The sequence below is a fragment of the Corapipo altera genome, unplaced genomic scaffold (genome assembly GCF_003945725.1).
Source record: "Corapipo altera isolate COAL_440 unplaced genomic scaffold, ASM394572v1 56, whole genome shotgun sequence".
Classification (NCBI taxonomy): domain Eukaryota; kingdom Metazoa; phylum Chordata; class Aves; order Passeriformes; family Pipridae; genus Corapipo; species Corapipo altera.
The window spans coordinates 6,224,356-6,248,508 of NW_020884896.1; the positions used below are offsets into that span (position 1 = coordinate 6,224,356).

The 24,153-nt window shown below is 47.0% G+C and overlaps 1 protein-coding gene across 1 annotated transcript in view; it reads right to left on the minus strand.

Annotated features, from left to right (window-relative positions):
* Nucleotides 1–3,113: 3,113 nt before the first annotated feature.
* ARL3 (ADP ribosylation factor like GTPase 3) overlaps nucleotides 3,114–24,153 on the minus strand; it is a 30,413-nt gene continuing 9,373 nt past the window's right edge. The window contains exons 2-6 of the mRNA XM_027647995.1: nucleotides 23,269–23,412; nucleotides 22,016–22,132; nucleotides 17,861–17,911; nucleotides 15,713–15,898; nucleotides 3,114–7,212 (exon numbers count right to left, since the gene is read on the minus strand). Of these exons, the coding sequence (XP_027503796.1) occupies nucleotides 7,165–7,212; nucleotides 15,713–15,898; nucleotides 17,861–17,911; nucleotides 22,016–22,132; nucleotides 23,269–23,412 (546 nt within the window). The 3' untranslated portion in view covers nucleotides 3,114–7,164. The remainder of the gene's footprint in view (nucleotides 7,213–15,712; nucleotides 15,899–17,860; nucleotides 17,912–22,015; nucleotides 22,133–23,268; nucleotides 23,413–24,153) is intronic.

The following is a 24,153-nucleotide window of genomic DNA, read 5'->3' on the forward strand; positions in this document are numbered from 1 at the left end:
CTGCCAGTTCTGGCATCGTGTCCCCATCCGGCCTTGGGCTGAGCAGGGGACAGCTGAGCAGGGAATGGGGACAGCAGCACTAGTCTCAAGGTCCAGGTTGGATGGCCTAGGTGATGGGCCATGTGGCAGAGTCACATCCTGTGGGCACAGGGAAGCGGCATCAGAGGAGACGGGTTGGGACGGACCAGCCGGCAGCCGCTGTCGGCCGGACCCCATCCCCGGCCCCCCCGGCACGTGGCGGCTGGCGGGGCCGGGGTGGCGCGTGGGTGCGGGGCGCTGCCGGCTGCCGGAGCTGCCATTGTTTGCCTTCAATCAAGATGTTTCAGGCAGAATCAAAAGCACCAACTGGGGAAATCATCATCACAAAAAATCTTGCGCCTGCAAAATAGGTCAAGTAAGACTCCAAAGAGAGAGAGCGTCTGATCTGCATTGCAAGGAAGAATAGCAACAGCTGTGATCTCCAGTATATATGGATGGGCTGGGGGGGGATAAATATATATATCCATGCATATGTATAACCGCTTACAGCTGTTGGGCCGTATGTTCATTAGGGCCAACTGTTTTGGAGGCAGAGGGATCAGCGCTAATCGGGAAAGGGAGTTTATCATCACATTCAGAGGCAAAAGTGTCAGGAGCAACTGCGGCCCCCCCGCCCCGCAGCCCACACCAGCTGTGCCACGCTGAATGCACCCAATTCAGCGTCCCCCCAACCCCCCTAGGGCTGCAAGAGCTGCAGCTCCTGCCCCGGCTCCAAAAGCATTCGTAAGTCGGGCCCCAGCTCCCTGCCCAGTCCCAGACCCAAGCACCTCCCTGGGTGCAGAGAGGTTGCCATTCCTGTTTCCCCATTCCCCAGACCAGCTCTCTGTGCCCACACCATCTACCCAGCCCCCTGCAGTGTGGACCCTTTGGTTATCCCTGCCTGGCGCTGGCCTCACAGGTGCCAGCTATAAAAATGAACCCAAAATACATATAAATCCTCCTGTCTGACATCAGGGAGGGTGATGGAGCCGGTGCAGGACAGCTGGCTCAGCCACCCAAAGTCGTTGGGCTTTGCCTGGTCTGTTGGGACCCAGCTGTCACAGGCTGGAGACAGCAGTGTCCCCAGCCCATGGTGATGTTCTCAGCATGGGGGACCCACTCCCCCCAGCACCCCAAGCTCCTTGCAGCCATAGAAGCATTAAATGTTGCAGGCTTCGGCTCCCATTGGTAGCATAAAGGTTGCAAAGCCAAGCAGGAAGGACAACTTCTATTTAAAAATATCTCTCATCCAGGTGATTTACTTGCAGGGTGTTCCTGCCATCTTCTAATGCAGCTCAGACATGGGGCCTAACCTACCTACCAGGTCCCCTTTCTCGTAGGGTTATTTATTCTGGGCTGCGCCACTTGTAGGGCTGCAGATCGGAGCCACGCAGTCACAGCACATTGCAAGCAGAGGGGCTCCTTCCAACCCTTCCTCTTCTGAGGATTTTTTTTCCTTTTCCCATTTAAAAGGATACAGATACTCATCTTGGTCAGCCAGCTAAACAGGAAATGGAGAGCGGGCACCCCCCACCCCGTGCTGTTCCCAGAAAGCCTTTGACAGCATCCCCCAGCACGGGCACAGCCCGACCACAGCTTTACAGGAGTTTTGCTTCCAATCAGTGCTGGGAAGGGAAATAAGTGAACAGATTGCAATAAAAAATCCAACAAGCCCAAATTCAGCCAACTGAGCCCGAAGCTGCCATTTCGGCAGGAGCCAATCATGAGGCTGCGGTGGGAGCTTGTTTCCACTTAAACAAAACAAAATAAAATGAAGAAAAGCTCCAGCGCAGTGCCTGGGTGGGTGCCTGGGTGGGTCGGCTGGAGCATGGCCGTGGCCATCGGTCTGGCTGCCCCTCACGGATGTGTTCCCAGCAGAGCCCCCCGGGCTGGGGGATGCCACCACAGCGAGAACGTGGAGGCTGAAATCTCCAGCTCTGTGGCCGCAGACCATTTCTCTGCTCTGATAAAGGCAGCCATCCAGGGCGGTGCGAGGCCGTAAACAGGGAAATACCGCTCAAAGAGGAACAAAAATCTCAGTGTTTTTTTCTCCTGCAGGCCGTGGATTATTATTTTCTTTTTTTTTTTTCCCCTCCCCACATCCAACCCACTCGGTTCCTTGTCCTTCCGGGAGCACTAAATTCATCATGTGAATGCAAAGCGGGGCTTGTGCGGGGAAGGGAGCTGCGGTTCGCTCGAGCAGACGCATGCAAGGTCACACGCAGCCTCGCCATAAATTACGGTGTGTCCCACCATAAACAGCAACAGGAGAGGGGAAGCGCGGCGGCTTCAGGGGCCGGGGGCCGCAGGGGCCGATACATAACGTTGTGACAAGTCAAACAACTCTCAGGGTGTTCACTTGCCAGAGAAATATTTTTCACATCCAATCCATTAGGCAAACAAGATGAAAAAGTATTTCCTACTTTGCTGAAAAAATACCAAGGCTCAGTATAAAGCATGCCTTAAAAAAAAAAAAAAAAAAGAGAAAAGAAATTAAGTGTGACCATCTATAATGTTTTTTTTCCAGTTGCTCTGACAGCCTTGCAGGCATCCCAGCCATGCAGGGAGGGAGCTGATGCTTTAAAGAGTTCTAACAGTTTCTCGCTTTTTGGCTTGTCCTGGTGTAGCAGGAACAGTAATGAGTCAGATTAGCTGGAAAGCAACCCCAGATTCATTTCCCTCCCTCCAAACGCCCTCCCAACCCCACTTCACTGAACCAAACCCAAATCATTTGCTGCTTTCCTTTTTCCCCTTCCTTTTTCCTGCCAGGTCAGCAGGGAATGTGTTTCAAGGCATGCTTTTTTTTAATGTACAACATGATTTTTGAAACAAGAAGATCCTCCCAAAGTTTGCCTTTCTTGCTGGCTTTTTCTAATAGTTTTGGACAAGTGAAAATCTAAAGGAAAAAGGCTTCTTCCAACAGTTTTGATCACTTCTAGTACCAGCAACCATCTCTGATGGGAAGACAGGGAAGCAGTGGGAAAAGCAGCTTTGCAGACTGACTGGGGGCTCCTTGGGAAGAGGCAATTCTCAGCTGATGGCTGTCAGAAAACGAACCTGGCAAAGAACAAAGGATCACCCCTAAACATCAGTTGTCTTTCTACTAAATTTTAATTTATTTCCTTTTTTTTTTTTTTGACAAAGACATCTAAATTATACACTGAGTAACAACATGACCAGATATTGCAAATACCCCTTTTTGGTGAAATTCAAAAAGGGAACATAAAAGAAAGAGCTTGTGTGGACTCAGACGGCCCAAGGAATGCAACAGCCGCCACCTTTTTGGAGAAGGGTGAGACCTGTGGGGCGGGAGGCGAGTTGGAATGGGTTGGTCTCATCCCAGTACACTTCATACAAAAGAGTCTGGTGACCAGTTATAGTTTTGACAGAGGGAGAAGTCATTAATATTAACATACAAGAAACATTATTGGTAGTGGGAAAAATGGGAGAAGGTTGCAAGAGGCTTTGGGAAGCATTCTCCGATGGCAGGGAGAGACATCCTCCATCGGAGCTGCAGTGGGGGATGCAGCCACAGCCAGGGGAGGATACAAATACCCACACCCAGTGCTTGTGGTCAGAGCAGGGGCTTGGACTCATGTTTTCTGATGTGCCCTTGGAGAATCTCACTTTTCCACTACCTCTCCCCTCCAGGGAACACAACGAGTTAGGAGCAGGAGAGACATCTTTCCATCTATCACAAAGGTAGAACCAGATTTAATTATGTGAAAGTGAAGCACAACAAACTCCCCATGGGAGAGGAATTAACCCCTGTGACAAACTTCTAGAGGCCTGGGGTGGGTCTGTCTGTCACTCCAAGCCTTTAAATCAAGGCCGGGTGTCTTCCTACCAGAGGGGCTCTAATTCAACCGTGAGTCACCACTGGAGGGATGGCGTTTAATGGGCTGTGTTATGCGGGAGGTCAGGAGAGAGGAACATAACGATCCCTTCTGGCTTTAAAAATCTATGAATTGATGCGAAGTGTGGCAGAGCTCCACCCATACCAATGAGAGGTTTGCTTCCCCCAGCCTCACCTTAAGGAGGGCAAAGCCAACAGCGTTGGAAGGACAGAGCCTTGCGTGTGCCATTGCTGTAAACCAGAGCGCGGCTGAAGGGCTGGGAGAGGGGCAGGGGCTGCACTGATCAGGGGCAGGCATTTCTGGCTGGTCCCAGGCAGTTGTGCAGGTGGTGTTTAGCCAGGTGCCAACCCAGGGCAGTGAGCCCTGCAGAGGGTATAGCAAATGTAAATACATTCAGATAAGGAGCAGCAAGTGAACAGAACCTCAAATCCTTTTACATTTTCACCAGGTTGCACAGAGAAATGTTTACGATACAATGAGCATTTACAGCCATCACTGCAGGGTGATATACTTAAGATATGGTCTTTTTAACCGTCCACCTCCTTCCTCCCAGAACAGATCACTCTATCATGGTCTTCCTCTCACTACCTTGCTCAGGAAAACCAAATTAACTGCTGGATTACAGGCGACACTCTTGGCAGTACAGATGCACGCAACCAATACGTGTAGCTACATGCAAACATAATGAATGAGCCAGCAAACGTTTCTGGATCCTGAGTTCAATAAGGCAATTTTCCCTTCCCAACTAAAGCGATAGGAAAATTACTACATACCTATTTTACACACATTTTCAAGTTTAACCAATGTGAGACTTAAAAAACAAATTACCCTCCTGGATGCTTTTCAGCTCCAGGAAGCCAACTGTGGCACAGGTGGGGTGTCACAGAGTAAATTTGCCACTGCTAAAAAAGTAGGGAGCAGGAAAGCACCAACTCAAGTCCCTTGCAAGGGAGAAGGATCAATGCCTGAGCCCCCTGGGGGACCTTGCTCTGTCTTGCCTGGACCAGGGGACAGGTATCCAAGCATTTCCCTCTGCATCTGGCATGCAATGCGGACAAATCCAAAGCTCAAAAGCTCAGGAGTATCCGTCACAAAGCTCTGCCACTCAGCCAGCACCAGGCGTGCCTACAGGAGAGGGCTGCAATTCTTTACAGCACTTGCATCAGGCAAATGCATTAATTGCAAGGAAAAGGTGATGCCGGGATGAATTTCTCCTCCTTGGGCTGACCCAGGAACATGCCATGCCCAAATCTGCAGCATTCCTGATAAGCCATTGCAGCTGGGGAGTCACCGAGCAAGCTGTGTTTAAACGAACATCTCATGACTCCTTACTCAATCCATGCAAAGCTGGAGCTGTGTCACTTTGTGTCATTAGCTATTGCTTAACAGCTCACTCGAGCCCGCTCTTCCCCGCCCCCTCCCCAGTCGTCTGGTTTTTAAAGCAAGGCTGTGCTACTCCAGCAGGCATGTCCTGCCTCTGTGTTGGAGACAGATGCACACGGAGGGTGCTGACTCACGGACGCAGGCAGATTAAAGTTGGATTGCTAAAGCAGTTGCTGTCCCAGCTGTCCCTCTGCCCCCAGCCACAGCAGACAGCTGAACTACACGCGGATCAACCCTGAACCGCTACTGTACATCCTGATGTATGGGGGGACCTGGAATGAGCCCCAGATGATTTTAATCTGCCAAGCTGTAACACATAGGCGGCCAGGGGCTGCTTCACGTACACTGCAGATGTTTGTGCTGTGAGGTGGAGACATCCAGGGGAAGGGAGGAAAAAAGAGCTGGGAGCTCCAGGGGTGTCAGCCGTCTGCCTGGGTCCATGAGTCAACTCGCTGACGCGTGGTAAAGCCACATGCTTTAGTACATGCAGCTTTCCCCATCCTGCCCGACAGTCCGTCTCCAGGAGGTGGAAGGGGTAATGCAGTCCCTAGTCATTCTCTGCCCTTTCGCAGGCAGGCAGCAAACAAAGCTGGCAAGCAGGGTAGTGGGATTATTTTACCATCTGTGCATTAGAAACTGGCCCAGGAGTCACCAAGCTTGCTTCATGCAGGACATGGCTGCTTTGGCGTGCTAATCGTTCCTGCTCACTGTCAGCTGGGGCTAGGTTTGAACTGGGGGCGAGGACGCGGAAAACACATTCTCTTTCCTATTTCAGCAACTGCATCCTTTTACAGGAAAGCCAGTTCAGGGAAGAATGAAATCTCATTTTAAAGAGTGCCTCTCATCTGCCATTCATCAGCATCCTCACCTGCCACCAGGGCAATCCACAGCCAGGATGGGGCTGGGAGGACCTCAGGCACTGGGCAGCCAGCCCACTGTGGGGCAGTCCCCCAATCCCTGGCAGGGCTAGGCGAGGCTTGCTGAGGTGGTGGGGTAGGAGAATACATTTTGCACATTTCAAAAAGGAAACCTGGGACCTGATATCTCATTCTAGAAAGTAATCATGGACTTAATTGCATTTTCCTGCAGAGTTGCCTTAACATCAAGGGAAAATCAACAGGGATTGTTCAACATCAAGACTAATCTCACATATGGAACTTATTGAACGGAGGAACCACGTTTTCGCTGGCTCAAGGTGAAACGCTGGGCTAAATTCTCCTTCAGCTGCGAGAAAAGCCCTAGGCATGCTCATCCTGCATTATTCCAACTGTAAAGAGCTTCAATTATACACATATAACCCTTCTCTCCCTTCTACAGCGGTGTCGCAATGCAACAGTGCCTCGTTATGATCAAACTCCTCTTTTATGGCTATAGGAATGTGTGGAAGTCTTCTACCCTTGTTACACAAATGACTCCTTAGCAGCTTTATTTTAAGAAACTACCCACAATTGGTAACACAACCGCATTTTATCTGTCACTGAGGGGAAGCTGTGACTGACACCCGAGTGTGTCCTCAGCAGCCACGTGTATAGGGCAGGTCCTATGCATCTAAGCAACTACAGTAATTCACCACTCCCTCTGCTCCACACTGAATCACAGTCTTGCTTCTGCTTACAAACTTGCTTGCTAATCAGACATTTAATACTATTTATGCATAGGGAGGAAATATGTAATTCCTTTATTGGGATAAAAAAATGATACTAAAGAGCAGGTCAAGTTCCAAATCCAGCAGTAGGCTTAAACCGATGTTGTTCCCTTTTTTTCTCTCTCTCTTTTTTTTTTTTTCTTTTAACAGCTGTAGCTGTGCACAGATGGAAAAACATTTGGTCAGAAAGCAGCAAATTAGTGTTTTCAGGCTAGAATTCTGCTCCCACCGCTCCTCCATTTCCATGCAGCTCAGATCGCTTTACTTCTTCTTAGCACTGACATTTTTGCACACCCAATTCATGCCGTCCTTCAGACAGAGAAAGGTAATGTTAGTCAAGCGAAGGGAAAAGGAATCCCCCAATCCCACCCAACCACCACTCTGTAAGCACCATGTTCTGACTCCTCACAGAACCCCTCTGTGCCCAAAACCACTGTGGGTTAAAAAAATAAGTGCTTCCTTGCTCAATAGATGTTGTCACACAGAGGTCATTAAATCTTTCACCTGACCATAAAAAGTATCATCGTCTCATCACATCGCTATGCGTAGGTCCTTCGAGGAAGGATCCCTCTGCAGTCAAGGTATGTCAGTGGCAGATGAAGACTCAGTTCCAGGTTTGGCTACAGATGATTTGTGTAAGCTTGGGCAAGTAATCTTGAGACTGTGGATTTCAGGGGACTGTTTGTTATACAGTCAGCTCCCAGTTAAGAATACGGCTCTAATTCTCTGCTCATCTGCAAGCCTTGAAATCCAGATCCATGAAAGTCACTGCAACACCCAGATCTGGACCCTACTCCTTGTTCCTCAGGGCTCCCACAAAATATGGGCCCTCAGGGGTCCGACAGGGATTCAGTGAGAAGCAATGTGATGATGTTTCAAGAGGCTGATACACTCTTTAAGGTATGCCTGTAAAAATGTGTGGGTGACTTTTCTGGCCACTGCAAGCAGGATTGCAACACTTGTGCCATGAATACCCAATTTGTGAGTTTATTGCTGAGATCCCAGAACGGGATATGCTATTGAAAGCCACAGCAACACTTCATCTGCTCCTGTCATTTATCTGTTAGGAGACGCACACAATGGAGCACAAGATGCACAGTCTCCTCATATCTGTGTCCCATCAAATCTGTTACCTCTGTCCTGCCTAGGAGGTATCTCTGCTGACAGGGAGGCTGAGGTCAAAAAGGTGGCAGGTAGGGGTTTGGGGATGAGAGGGAGCAGCACATATTTGCACTTGGAAAATGGACAAATGTCACCTTAAGAGTTCAGAGCAGGGGATCTCACTGTATTATGTTCAGTGGTCATTTCTGGATCATTAAAACAATAATTAGACCCTAAGAAAGATCAGAGCCTTCAGGCCAACAGCCCCATGGTAGCAGTGTTGCTGGCTTCCTGAACCCTTGTCCCCAAACTGCCAAAAGGCTGCCAAGGACCTCAACTTCCCCGAGGACAGGTGATCAAAGGCACAGCAAGGCAGGCCCTTCAGGTGAGCCCAGACCCACTGCTGTGCCTCTGTGTTGTCCCTCAGCCACAGAGGTGGTGACCATGTTGGAGGGGAGCTAAAGAGTTAAGAGAGAAGAGAGGGAGTCCTCAGGGCTTAATCAGAAGCAGAGAGGTTCTCACTTGAAAATACCAATTCACCTTGATAACTGTGCTATGTGACACTTCTTATCTGAAGGGGAGCAGCAACTTTTGAAATCAGCCCTTGTTGCTGTGTTAAATAAAGAATAAGTGAGCCCAGCCTGTGCTGGGGTGCACATGAGGCCCTACACTAATAACACTTCTAACTCTAACCTTGGGGAGGGTTGAGGTCTCCAGTTTCATTTATTTATCTCCACAGCAGAGATCAGTGTAAAACAAATTGTCTGAAATCCTCAGAGCAAATGGGAAAAGATGAGCAGTAGATTCATTTTAAGGCCCAGTAGCTTTGTGTCTTCCCCTTTCAATAACACTGATAACCTAGGTGTAAAACATGTAATGCCTTAAGCAATCAATAGTGTGGTTTAAAGCTTATCACTTTAGAGGGAGGGAGGGAGTGATTCCCAGCATGAGGAATGCCAGGGCTTAACAATGGGGCTAGGAGGAGAGGTGTCAAGCCTTTGACTTGATTGTGTGCTTTAGAAATCTGCATGATTGCCTGCAAAGAGTAAAACTAAATAAATAAATAAAAATGCTCCCACAATGATTTCAGCTTCCCCTGCCTCGGAAGCAATAATCACATTTGCACACATCATGGCATACAAGGCAGGCAGAGCTCCTCATTCATTTTGAATGTAGGTTTATTTGCTGAACCAGAACAGCTGAGACAGCTTAAAGTAATAAATATCAGCTGACACCCTCTGCTATTCAGCACAGTAATCCCAGAAACAATACATCACTGCAAAACAACAAACACGCATCCTATCTTCTACCTAATCTGACCACAACCTGAATTCACAGTGATTAAAACTCTGCCTGCTGCCATTGGGGAGCTTGGGAAGGGGAAAGACAGACCGTTTCAGCACCAGCACAGTGAGGGTCATAAAGCAGAGTTTATGATGGGATTTACCATGGCTGGGAGCCTGGCTGCATGAAGCATTTAACGAGGGCAAAAGAATGACATAGCAAAATGCAAGACGAAAGGTGAACTCCAAACAGGCTTGAAATACATAAGTAGGTCACCAAACTTTTAAAGCAGGAATAGATTTTAAAAACCCTCTTCTGGCGTGAGTTAATTGACAGAAAAGATCACATTTAATCATAGGTATCTCTCTGCTTGCCTGTGATAAAGGGAAAATTAACATGCTCAGCTGTATCAAAGAGGTACATGTGAGATGCCTTCCTCAGCTACATCTGCAGCTTCTGGTAAAACTATTTTTTTGGGGGGAGGGGGGGTGTTCTGCAGTGTCCCCAAATGCTTTGGAGAATAGCAAATGCAATGAAAAGCAAAAGAAACTAAAAGGTATGTTTGCAGTTTTTCTACCGAAGGTCTGAAGCAGGATGAAATGTTGGTAAGATAGAGAAATCCAGGGAAGCTGCTACAAACACAAAGAGCTGCTATGGGAAAGGCACACGGGAAGGAGGAAACAGTGCTTGAAAGAGTCTAGTCCACAAGGAGTCAACTGTTGTCATCCTTTGTCCCTACACACTCTGTCCCTATATCTGCATGCTTAAAAGATGGCTCTGTGAAGAAAGTACAATCCCTACAGTAACATTTAGATCTTGATAGATGTCCTTGCGCTGCTTTGTTGAGACACAGAGTCATTGGCAGGTACTCTGAGGATCGGGCGGATACAATATTAGTATTCCAGCCTCAAGTCAACCCTGGGAAAACTTAGCCAGGAAAAGATTTCAGATCTTTCAGCTTTGCCTCTCTTAGCTCCTTAACAAGCAGCTAGTAAACTTTACCAAAGCAAAGAGAGAGAACCCCAGGGAAGAGCATAATGCTCCTTGCAGAGAAATGCTGCTCAGCACAACCCCGCCTTGCTGCAGTCCCATCTGCTATTGTGCCAAGGGAGTTGTACTCCAACGCCCTTTGGGAAAGTACTGGTAGAGCCTTCCCTGGGAGAAATAAAAAGTCCTGCTTAAGATTAGCCCACTGCTTGCTTATTCTCTGCATTATCAGCTTTGTGGCTATGGGAGTGAAGTAATCTGACTTCAAACACAGCGAACAAGTCCTTTTCACCCCATAAAAAGCCTCCCGATTTCTGCTCCCCTGCAAGCCAGGGATCAGGCAAGGCCACAAACTTGTGACCCCTAATGTGACCTTAAGGACAGCAAAGCTTAATCCTTTCATGTAATCCTCTGTCTGCCATAACAAATTGGGTCAGGCAAGTGCAAAATTCTCCATCTCTAGCATTTTTGGTATGCGTTATTTTAACCGTCACTTTCTTCTCCCTCAGCACAGGCAGGACTGTGCCTTCATTATCTGTCATTTCCTTGCACCTCGAGTCATCATACAGGCTGGCTTTTACAGGATCCTGCCAGTACATTATCCGTTGTTTTTTTGCCTGGGTGAAAGCTTATTTTTTTTGTCCTCTGAGGCCTCATATCCCTGATGCAGCACTGTAGACTCCTTCCTTACCCTGCTTAAAAATCAGAAGACACTGCCCTGTAATCTGGAAACAGGGTTGCTTTTCCTTAACATGCTCTGCCTGCCTCAGGAGAGCTGCAGTCATCAAAACTGGTTTTAAATCACATTTACAAGTAGCTCCAGAACCTTGTTAAGATGTGGAAGATCCCATTCAGCCTGCCCTGGCTAAGATATCTTTAAGACAAAACTTAAGCTTTGCAGATACCATATTGCCAAGGGGGTCCTTTTCTGGTTCAGTCCTTATGAAAGTGCTGAATCACAGCAAAGACATAACTTGGGTCTTGGGCTTCACTCTCATCTGGGTTGAAACAGCCAGGGAGATGGAGGCTCAGCCCTTCCCAGAGTCCTTTGGGCCAGACAGGCTTTGGCATAAATTAGAGAAGTTTAGTGGCTACTCTCAGTTTCAGTGGCTTTTAATGGTCTCCAGAGAGTCATTATGTTTGTGAGACTTTGGACACAATGCGCTGCAGCATCATTCTGGAGGACAGTTCCTCAGGGCAGGCTGAACTCCTGCTGCCTTGATTGGAGACTCTTGCTTCAGACAAGAAACAGGCTGCAGAGCACAGATTGGTCCAAAGCCTTGAGGCATATTTAATATCACACCCTAGCCCCTAAATAACACCTCCAGCAAGAGGGCAGGCTGCAAAGCAGAGGAGTCCTGCCTGCTTTCACCCCACCACAGCCAGCCAGGGTGAGATGTATGTAGCTTTTGCACACCAAGGGCTACAATTGGAGATCTGGTCACAATACAACCCCAAGAGAGCCTACGTGGCACCAGAGAGCCGTTATGAGGCAACAGTTCCCTTGTGTTCCTCTGCTGACATCAGCAATCACCTCCCTCACTTGCTGAATCCTGTGCAAGGGGCTCAGTGTAGGCTGTTCAGGACTCTGCTCCAGAGGCACAGCCCAGATGGCTGTGGCAGGGAGAAAAAGCTTTCCTGCTTTCCGAACTGGAGCTAAAGGATAAGATCAGACCCAAGCAGACAGTTTGCTTGAAAAAGCCTCTGAGTGTGAGTGATGCCACTCCTCCCTCAATGGCACCATGAAGTCTGATTAACACAAGCGCTGCCCACGGTTACAGTCAGAAGGTAATGAAGTCTTCAGCTGGCATAACAGGGGCTGCCAGCTGGCATCCTGAGACACCGCATGGGGTTTCCAGTTAACCCAGTCACCTCTCTTCTGAGCCTGCTCAGGACACTGCTGGGCTCCTTTTCCAGAGTCCCCAGTGGTTAATTTTAAAAGAGAAGATGACTATATGGATTCCCCCCTTAATTAACAGTTTTATTAAATAACCCATTTCAAATACTAGTTAAATTCTCTAAATTTATATCATTCTATTAACCATAATCTAATCTCATTAACCTTGAAATCCCCAGTCTTAACTACCCAGTTCGATACACCATGGTGCAAGCAGCTAAACTAATTAAATGACCTTCAAACTATTTCTCCTTCATGTATTGGCATTATTTATCTTTGCTCACTGCTCTTCCTTCAAGCTATCACAAACATCTTCCCCTATGAACTCTGCTCCTGCATGTGCTCAGCACAAGATATGCCACCACTCTTCAGTGATGTCTCCAGCTCTGCTCTAGCTAATACATTCCATCAGCAGCGATGGTTAGCGCACCCGCTCCTTGGCTTTCATTCTGAATACCTGATGCTTCCACATCTTCACTTATTTTGCTGTCACTCACTGTCATTTCTCAAAGAAGTTCTTAAAGCACTGACCTGAGGTTTAATTACACATACAGAGCTCATGTTCTGAGCCACTGGCAGAGATATTGTGTACTAGGATCCTCAAAAACATCATTCTTGATGTCACTCTTCAAACAAGTTCTTTGGTTCTCCTAAACTTTCAGCATGTTGGCCCCTCCTTAAGGGTCCCAGGACTGAAGACACCATTTCTTTCTAGGCTGATCCAGGTTTAGTTCAAAAGCCATCTCCCAAACCATTTTGTTCAATTTGCAAGGAAAGGGAGTGCTTGGATTTGACAAGCCTGCAGTTATGCCTGAAGAGAAATGTAGAGGCTCTTTTTCTACAAGCTACAGAGAGTTTGTGATGTCCCTGACCTTTCTGCAATAATCATTTACAGAATAAGCTGCAGTATTTAGGGAAACGAGACTGCCTACAACCAAGAGGGACATTATCTGGTCTGCACCTAAACTGTCTAGATAAGCATGATGAACACAATATATTGGCCTGCAAATACTTTTATTTGGCTCTGGTCTTCTGTTTTTTGGAAGTGAGCGCAGAAGCAGATTTCATTTCCCTGCTAGAGGGTATTGGGCTCTGTATTTTACACTAATGAATGTATAGGGATGCGCTGTACTTCAGGGAGGAGGCACAGGAAGAAGGTGCTGTCAATGAAGAAGGGTGCAGTCCACTCCAGAGCACACAGATCAGCTCAAGAAGGAGGCATATTTCATAGCCCACAAACAGAAAGTGCCACTTCCTGTTGTTTTGTTCTTTCACATCCAACCCACATCTCTGAATTTCACCTGCTACTTTACTGCTCCTTTACAGCTGGACATCCATAAACCAGAGGAGGGCCTGGAGGAGGGAAGAAGGTGACCTATGCTTGCCTGAAACCCTGTCAACTTTCCTGATCACATTTCTTTGGACTGGAATATACACCACCAGTGTGGAATGTGTTTCCCTCTACCACCACCACTTCAGAATAAAGATTATAGTTGAAGCCCTTCACTAGACTGGCTGGAACATAGCTGAATTTGTATCTTAGCTAAGTAAATAAAGGCCCTCTGGAAGATACCATCTACAACATTTAGGTCTAAACATCAGCTTGAGAATTTGAAATTAGAAGAACTGCTGTACTGGGTCAGACCAATGGTTCATCCAGCTTTCCTTCTGGATGCCAGGGAGAAAGACCATGTAGGAACAGGATCTCTCTTGCTCTGTTCTTCCCTCCCAGTCCATGGCCCAAGCTGTTCCTCAGTCAAAAGCTGCCTCCAGATCTTAGTGGTAAGTGATTGCCTGCAGATCCCTTCTTCAGAAATTCACTTAGTATTTTTCTTAAGACTGGTACATTTGGTCTCCACAACATCCTTTGCCAGTGAGATCTACAATTTAATTATGTAACTCGCAAAGAAGCACTTATTTTTACTTCTTTTAAGCTGCTGTCCGATTATTTCATTAGGAACACCCTCCCTCTAGCAATGTGAAAAACAGCATACGGTCTGACATTTTTAAACCTTATTTTATAAATCCTGAAGATGTTCCCATTGTCTGTCCTCTCTCTTCCAAGCTGCAAGTCCTAATTTATTTATTATCCTTGTATACAGATGGCATTCTGTGCTACTGATCATTCTCAATAGAGGATTCTCAAATCTTTCCTAATTCTGAGAAGATATACGGACAATATTTTTTCAGATTAGGGTAGTTAAGTGCTAGAAGAGGTTACCTAGAGAGGATGTGGAATCTCCATGCTTGGAGATACTTAAAAGTTGATTGGACAAGGCTCTCAGCAATGTCCTCTAGACTCACTGTTATCCCTGCTTTAAACATGAAGTTGGTATAACGATCTCCTGAAGACTCTAATTTTTTGTTGGACTCCATGATTCTACTACTACTAAAATCTTTTTAAATGGGGCAGAGGCAGAAATTAATGTCATGTTCAAGGTATGGGTCCACCATGACTTTAACCTGCTAGAAAAGATGTTTCTTGTTTGCTTTCTTGTAATTGTCTAGTGTTTGGATTTTCTTCTCTGGCCTCTGACGAGCTTTTGTTCACAACGATCTGCTTCTGAGTAATGGTAGCTAATTTTGAGCCCACTGTCATATGTGTATAGTTGGGATTGCTGTTCCACATGTGTATGATTTTGCACTTGTCAACACTGAATTTCATCTGCCATTTTACTGCCCACTCAGTATGGCGGGCTGCTTCTGCCGCTCTTCGTACTCAGCTTGAGATCTGACTATCCTGGACATCTCTGTAGCATCCGCAAATAAGGTTTTACAGAAACTGCAATGAAGATAAATGTCTTCACCATTCTGTTTCTTTAAATATCAGTGAAGAGAATACTCAGATTTAGAGCACTGCAAATACTTCATTAATTCAGGAAAGCCTAGGAGTGAAATAAACAAACCTAGGTCCCATTTACATTACAAAGAGCTACTATACCGCAGGAACTGGCTACAGCACAGGAGCCCAAGACACAGCTATTACAGTTCAGCACAGAGACACAGCTCAGGCCCTTTGGTGGGTTTTTGTTGCCCCACATGTTGTCATTAAAAGTGCCCTTGCCCCATGTGCAACTCTTGCATTTCTCTGAATCAGAAAAATTGATCAGTTTTTCTCTCTGGCGCCTGGGTTGAGCAAAATGCCAAATGACATCAGTAGTGAAGGTAAATCAGATTTCTAGAGTGCACACTTGTAACAGTCAAAGGGGTTAATAGTAAAAGACGATTTGTTTTGTGAGAATGATTAACCTGACAGCAGTCTCTTTAAAATAAATCAATGTCTTCATCTGGCCCAGCCAAGGGCTCCTGGGTGGGGAGGCAATCACTCTCCCCTTTCCCAGGGATGGAGACATCCCAAGGGCCCGTAGCTCTCCCTTCCCTCTGCACAGACAATGAGACACACGCGCCCCGTGTTCTGCGCTGCAAGGGTTTGGCTGTGCTGACCCTCCTTGGTGAGGCAGCTGGTCCAGCCCCACCCTGCAGATCAACAATCTTTTACAGATGGCCTGCTGGCACAGCAAGCCTTCTCCAGAGCCTCACCTGTACTCCTTCTCCTGAAAGAGCTGAACAAGACTGGATCTGCCAGACTCTGTCCCGGATTGTGTGTAGATTCAGTCCCTCGGCAATCTCCGAAGCAGGGGCAGCCGTCAGCAAATCCTGCTTGTTAGCGAATATGAGCACGGGGACTCCACTAAGCTTTTCCTCATCCAAAAGCTCAGCCAGCTCCTGTGTCATTTACAAGGGAGTGAGGTGGGGGGAAGATGGAGAGAGGGAAGGGCAGAAAATTTTCAACCACCAGTGGTTGTCTCTAATTAGAAATATATTTAGGGCAAATGTTAGAAGAGTGTGTTCCAGTGAAACCTAGATGTTATTATGAGACCAAAAATGTATACAATCATCTCTGCCCAAGGTTCAAAAGCTAGTTCTTCCAATTACAGGTTAGAAAAATCTTCATTTTGGTCTGAAATTAGAAGTTGCCTTAAAGGCTACAACTCTCTGTTTTACCAGTTCCTGATCCCAGGAGACCAAAACTGATGAAACAGCAAAAACCATGTAAATTGGCAGTATGAGGAATCTGTCTTAAGTTATTGCTTGACTGGCATTTGTACCTGAGCAACTGTTGACACCAGCCCCAATATCTTTGCTAATAAGGAGTTTCAGGGGTTTGTTCCAAGTTTTATACACAGCAGTTTGAACAATAGAGGACTTTCCCCCCTAGCCCCGAAATGGAAATCTCCTTCCCATAAGAAAGTGCTTATGCTTTTGAAGGCATTGGCTAGGTGAAAACAAACTAAATCAGCTTTACTAGCTGGATTTTGGCTCCATATGCATGGCACACATTTTGGGTGGCATCTTGAAGAATGGGTTTGCTCATTCAAAAACAGGTGACTCAAAGAGATTTTTTGAATAGCCCAAATCTGAATCTGCAGTGGATCAATGATGGCTAAAACACTTCATGCCCAGGGTTGTGGAATGGTCTCACATGAAACAAGCACCCAGCCTCAAGTCACTTCCCTATGGGAACGTATGACAAACTCAGCAGAACTTGAACCTGTAGGGACTGCTGGCGTTGCAGACAGATGAGTGCATGAGATTTTTATGGGCTCCTTATTTAGCTGGAAAGGTCTCATGCTCACAGATACTGTCCTAACATCCTTTATCCACCGGGTAGAAACTTTTGGATTAAAGGAGTGCAGTCAGGGAGATGCTAAACTGCAGTGGAAATACGACTCCATCCCCCCAAAAGCAATGTTTGGTTTGGAAACCAGGATGAGAGAATGGAGTTATAAACAGAGCTGGCTGGGAATTTTTCAACAAAATAGGTCTTTCATCTGACACAGTTGATTTATTGAAACCAAAAGTGTTTGTGGAAATATGAGGAGGGGTCCTGGCTGACTCCGCCTGACTCGGGCAAGCGCTCTAAAAGCTTCTGCTTCCTCTCCCTCTCTTTTGCCCAATGAATATTTAATTACTTATATAAAATGAAATAGCTCCAGCAGGGGAAGATTGCCCCCACTCCTAGAACAACCAACAGTTCTGCTGTTGGGGTGTGTCCATGATACATGAGAGGCAAAAGATCAATTGCCTTCTTCAAATCAGGCAGAACAGAGGGTTTTAATCTAAATCTCACCTTTTGGGGGGTAAACTTGTTGCTAGCTATTTTGGGACATTGTCACTTTCTGAATTTTACAAAAGAAAGTTCAAAAGTCCTACTGTTGTTCCATCCTAAAACATAAAATGTTACAAAACATCAAAACTTTGCAAAACGGAAATTTTATTTTCTGGCCAGTCCTAGTTAGAAAGTTCTCAGTTTTTTTTCAATTACATCCAAAAGACAATCAAGTCAATATGATTTCCATTTCAATTTTGTAAATAAGAAAATAGGATTCCTCAGGGTCTTGGTTTGGCAACGTTTAAAGGACTTAGAGAAGTTCTTGCTTTCAGTATTAGGCTCCATTTGCTATTATTGTATAACTTTAATGAAAACCGTTCTATTTAAACGGAATTAGGCTACCTATTTTCCTTGTTTCACATCTACCAAAATAATCTGCATTGATGTTGAAAGGCAAGTCCCTTGAAATGCAAATTTCCTTCACAAACAACAAAATCCTCTTTCTAACTTTTGTGAGCAAGGGCCACTCAGGAGCACTGAGTTACTTCAAAGGAAGCTGGGCATAAGTAACTTACCTGACCCGTTTCTTCAAACCTCTTCCTATCTGCACTGTCAATGACATAGATCTGAAAAAGAAATGACAGGAAAAGTTACTCTTCCCAGAAGACACTCTTCCACACTAGCACGTGCTTAAGCGAGCTGAACCTAATAATTATGCTTTTGGGCACAAAGATCCTTGCTCTTATTTATAGCAAATGTTGACAAAACTTCATGATGTTCTGAAAGGAGAGGAACCACCTCTTTGAAAGTTGGGGGAGTGGGCAGCCACGTGGGTAGGATCAGAAAGGAGATGGGGGCAGTACTGGGGATGCACTCACCATCTTCATAGCCTCTGTTATCTAAAGAGAATAGGAGACTTCTGGTATTGTTTCAAATGACAGGCTTACAAGCTGAAGCTGAATGCAGGAGGGCAAAATCTGGGGAGCTAGACATGTTCTTTCACCCCAGCAAAGTGTACCAGCACCACACTGGTGTGACTGCGCCATGCTGCCCTCCAGCATCACCTCCTCAATAAGCCACCAATGCACACAACAGCACTCAGGGGACACATGAATGTATTGGAGACATCAAGTTCCTCTCCGTCAGGCAATCCTACTGCAGCCTCCTGGAGATGGTTGATGGGGAGGAGGGCTAGATCCATCCTGTAAGACTCCATTTTCAGCTACCATCCAAAAAAAAATGGGAAACCTCAGTAAGGCAAGAATAGTCTCGTATGCCTTTTTAATTGCTTGGTACAGGAAGGTTTTCGAAGGAGAAGAGTGCTGGGATGGCAGACAGGGACAGGACTGGTGACAAACACTGAGCATTTTGCTTCCAGTCCCTGCCATTCCCCATCAGCAGTGATTGAAGCTGCTAGCATGTCATCTGCATGCTCTTTGGTAGCTTACAGGGAGCAAGTGTCAGCCTCGTTTTCAGGGAATAGATGAGCACAGCACCCCGCCATCAAGATAAATGGCATCCTTGCAGGCAGTCTCAGCATAAGACTCCACGCTTCCAGGATAATTTCGACCAAATAGTAGGGGGAGGGAAGATCTCTAGCAGAAATATCTATTAAACTACAGGCACTCCCTTAATGAGCAGCACTCGAGTTGTTTGAAATAGGACCAAACACGCAGCAGGAGAATCTGTATGCTAGGCCTGAGGAGGTAACCCAGCAAACCTCACAGACCCCTCTGCAGATCACCTGGGGCTGATGTGCAGTGACAGAGGCTGGGGGACACAGGCAGGCCGGACGCAGCTGCGTGGGGATGCGTCAGCAGCGCACGCACTCGGTGCCATGTGATGGGGAATGAACGGCCGTGGGCACACTGTGACACACAGCCCCTCCCTGCAATGTGATCCCAAGCACGTGCACCAATACTGTATCAGCTACACCCGTCCTCTCCGCCCTTGCCAAGCATTATACCCCCGTGCATCCCATTTGGGGTAGGAAACACAAACCAAAAAAAGCTGCAGGGCTGCAGTTGTGTTCTGGGGTGAGACTGGAGTGTCATTTGCCCTCCCTCAGGATATCTCTGGGGAAGTTCAGTGACACGTGAACGCAATGGTCAAGTGCTACTTCTCAATTGAAAGGCAGCACCTCCCAGATTACGGTGCTTCTCTAACTGGGAAGGAAGAGCTCCAAGTCCCAACCAGCCAGGGTTTCTCCTGCACTGCTCTGTTCCTTGCTATGGAGCTATTTTGCAAGATGAGAACTGGATACAACTGTGCTCAGGGCAAAAGCAACAAAAGCACAGAGAAAGTAAAGTATGTGCCGAGTGCCTACTTCCAAACCAGCGAGCACTGTGCCAAATAGCTGCAGGTGCCTGTCTGAATATGCAATCAGCCAGATATCCACACCTTATTTGCCTGGGTTAAGCTTCCAAATATCACAGGTGTGTGATGCAAGACCAAGCTCTCATTCAAAGGCACCTGCATGGATTTGAATTTGTAATCACTTCCTGCTTTTTAATACTCTTTAGAGGGTCCTTTCTGTTTTGTGCAATACAGTTTAGGAGAAGAGAGAAACAGGGGGTCCTGGGAACTGTAGTGTATCTCATCTCCAACTTCCTTCTATGGCCAGGGCCACTCAAGAGCCTATTTTTGGCTGTGGTGCTTGGTAGCATAGTTTGCCAGTTTGAATACCATGTTGGAGAATGGAGCTTTGAGAAAGAAATCCATGTAAAGCTGGATACCTCCTTTGAGAAACATGCCAAAACACAACCTGGAGTAAGTGGGCAGAAATTGCACGTGATAGGACTGGATGAAGAAATAACATGAGGGATACGGTGGCTCAATTTAAAGATGCACAGACTGCACCAGGTTTGTCAGAGGGTAAAATTACTGGCTAAAACAGTGGTGAGGACTGGCAGAAGACAGAGAGAGCCATCAGCATATAGATGATCTCATTTTTGGTGTGTATGGACATACCAAAGCACTGCTCCAACATGCTGACATCTCCCAGTTTGGGACTGGGTGTCAGCATGGAGTGCAGGCAGGGGTGCTCAGGTCCATTTGTGCACCAGCTATTTCTCTGAATTCACACCACTGTTTTCCCCAAACCAATTCTGCTTTTATCTACCTATCTTCTTACTCATAGGAAAAGAAGGGTTTTTTCTGTACATTGGTTTAACTGGGGTGGGAGGGGGGCAGGGAAAACAGCCGCTTTCATCTTCAAATGTGATTGAAGATATCTTCAAATTCACCTTTATTTCTGCACCTCCCAAGCAGTACACACTGGGAAGGGTGGAAGCCCACAGGCCAGTATAGCTCACTGCCTTTGCCAGCGGAGTTTTCCAGATACTATTTTTTGGTTGCGCAGTCTCTGCAGCCTGAGCACCTGCCACAGCAGGCAGAGATCCCAGAGCTGCTGCTTTGCAGGGCTGACTTTGATCTGCACACCTACTGCCTCCCCACCACACACAGCAGCAGAGCTTGAGCTCAGTGGGCACAATCACCTCACAGCCACGCCATGTCTCTCTCCTCAATGGCCACAGAGGAGCACAATGCTCATTTCTCAAACACAGACCTCTTCCCTAGAAAGATTTCTCCGTTATGCTCTGCAAAAACAACCAACTGGGTTTATGCAGTGGTGGCTGCCCTTGAACATCAGATTCCAAATTAAGGCTCAAAAAGGGTGATCAGCAAAGGAAATTACCAAGGGTTTATTAGTCACAGTTAAATAACAGCTTCATTTGGACAATGTTTTCTAAACCTCCGGGCACAGCCAGGACTTTCAGCACCTGGACATGAGCCTTGGTGTAGAGAGTCCTATTCCTATTTGCACTGATACTTCCAGGAAGTGCACTGAAGCTCCTGACACATAGTGAGTATGTGTGTGTGCAACAGGAGGGAGAAAGGGCATCTTTCCGAGAGAGTTTTCTGCTTTCCCATGGGAGCCCTGCAGTCCTTGCCTCTTCTTTGTTCCCACAGGCAGCGTTGCTTGGGGTGGGGAGAGGCCTGGAGCCCCGAGCCTGCCTTCATCCTGGCATATGTGGCTGTAGGCTAGAGGCAATCTTTGAAACTGGTCAAGACAGCACTTGGAGGGTCCCAGGGCAATGTGGTCTGGCATGGAAACACAAAGGTTCTGCTCTGTAAATATAATTGTAGTCATCTGCAGCTAGCTGTAAGGTAATTACAGCTAAGTTGTAGAAATCATTAAAAGACAGTCTTATGATCAAAGGAGCAAAAGAAAAGACAAGGGGTCTCTCTGTGTCCCTCAGTCAGAAGCTTTCCTATCCGATGCAGACATAGAATTTAATTGTTGTGCCTCAGTTTCCCTACCTATAAAACAAGGACACCATACTGACCTACCTTTACACACGAGGCTTAAGTCACTAATGCCCATGACAGCCCTTCAGAGCCTCCAGTGAAAGGAGCTATAGATGGGTAAAGTACAAGTTATTAATGTTCTTTCATTTGGAGGAGACTGAGATGAGAGGAAAGGAACTGGCTATAAACAGCACCATCCTGTGAAAGTAAAAACATACAACCGAAGGATTTCTCCAAACATTACTGTATTTTTCTTACTGCACCCAACCAATCTTGCCATTTCGCTCAGAATAACTCCTGTTACAATGGCAATGGTGTTGCTGAGGACTGGGACATTACATTACTTGTTTCTGAATTTCTGGCTGAGACCTTGGAAAGCCATTGCATGAACACAGCATTCAACTGCAGCCAATACTCACAAGGATATCAGTGTTTTCAAAATAGTTCCTCCAGTATGGCCTGATCTTCCTCTGTCCGCCTATGTCCCATACATTCAGCTTGAAGCCTTGAGACTGTACACTTTTGATGTTGAAGCCCTGGAAAGAGCAGAAACAAAGCCACATAGAGCATAAGCCTGAACGGCTGGAGCATGTTCGCAGGCAGACACTAACACCTTATATATCCCATGCCTGCAACGTGCAGCAGGATGGGCTGGGCAGCCACAGAGATGGATCGGCTGTTGGAGAGACACTGGCAAAAGCAAACACAGCCGCCAAACCATCAGTTTGCCAGCGTTCCCGGGTCAAGGGTTAACACTGTCATGGCTATGGAGACATATGATGCAGTTGGTGCCCTGGGAGGGCGTAGCAGTGTAGGTGCAGGAAGAAGTGGGAGAGCTGCAGATAAGGAGAAAACAAGGGTACTGTGAGAAGCAGGGTTGAGCTTGTGAAAGCTGAGTAGACAGTCACAGCTAACATGAAGCCAGAGGTCTCAGCTCAATTCGACACGACACAGCTAATGCCAGGCTTAAAAGAGCAACAGCTGCACGTCTGAAGGGTCCATTTCATCAATTAGAGCACCAACTGAAAGTGCATTCAAGTAGAAAAACAGGATGTGGCGTGGGCTGGCAACGTGCTGCCACACCACCCAGGGGACTGGGGCTTGGAATTGGGGTGTCAGGGCTAGGAGCTTTGGGAGGCAGCTACAGGGTGGGGGGAAGCATCTCCCATAGCTCTCTAGCAACCTCCTCTGGAGCGATGCTGCAGTGCTTCTGATGGGAGACATCCCTCTCCCCAACCCTCAGGATCAACAAAAGGGGATGAGAGGCATTAGAGAGGGAGCACTGGTACATGCAGGACCCTTGGAGCTGTCTGGGTGAAAGATGCAAAGAGACAGGGGCTCGCCCAGTTCTGCAGCATCCAGTGTACATGTCCCCTGTTTGGCAAGGACAACAGGAACAAAGTCCCATCCATGCAACCCTAGCATGACCCAAAAGCCTTTTGCAGAACTCCACAGCACCCATCCACTTTTGCACTACCTGACAGATCTGGCCTGACGCTCTCTGGCTCCTTCAGAAAGCCTCCTCTTAGGCAGAAAAGACACAAACTTAATGGTGCACCAGGCTCCAGCTGCTCCCCCTTTTACTGAAAGACTCTGTTGAATCATTAGTACTTTGTATAAGGTGGCAGATGGGACCGCAAGAACTGCCCCGAGAGGTAAAGGCCTTCCTCACCTGTGTTGGTGTGATGTGGCTGATGTCCTCTGATGCCAGCTGTTTCAGGAGTGTAGTCTTGCCTGCATTATCCAGTCCCAAGAGGAGGATTCTCACCTCCTGGTCCGGAGTGCTTTTTAGTTTGCGCAGGATTGACAGTAAACCCTAAATCCACAAGAGAGATCATAGTGTTTAATTCCCCCCTGGACTCTCTCCCCCAGTGTCATGCCCTCCTCCCTTGAAATAGGCTCTGTAGGGTGGTAGATCCCAGGACACCTTGAATCCCTTCCTGCAGTCCCTATTCCCATTTAATTTCCCATTCCCCTTGCCCCCTATTTTCTTTCATCTCAGAGTATCAACAAGGACTCAGACAGTACAAATGTCACGCAGTGAGGTGCCCCGCTGGCTGCACTGCTCTTGTCACACAGCTGTTTGGCATTCCCTGTGCCAGGGAGACAGTGCCTACACACACCATGTGCAGGAGCTGCAAACCAAGTCCTTGCAAGCTCTTCATTACCTTTATCAGAAGGAAAACACCATTAATTTAATCTCCCTCCTAGTTAACTGCAGGTTACTATGTACCTGACATTGTTCTTTTCATAGTAACTCCCTGGTCAACTCAAACCCTGTTTATCTGTCAAAAACATGCTGGACCCATGGGGCACGTGCAGTTCTGATTCTCAGGATGTAGCACTTAACAACTATCTCAGATCACCACACATCCTCGCTAAGAAAAGCACAGTGGATTTCAGTCATTAGCCAGGCTCAGCTCTCTGAGCTGACAGTATCACTCAGGATTAGGAAACAGAATATCCAGGTCAGCTCATTTACAAATGGGCACCTTACAGCAGCACACCCAAGCTTTTGTCAGTGTCACCACTCAGAGACCTGCACCTCTCAAAAACT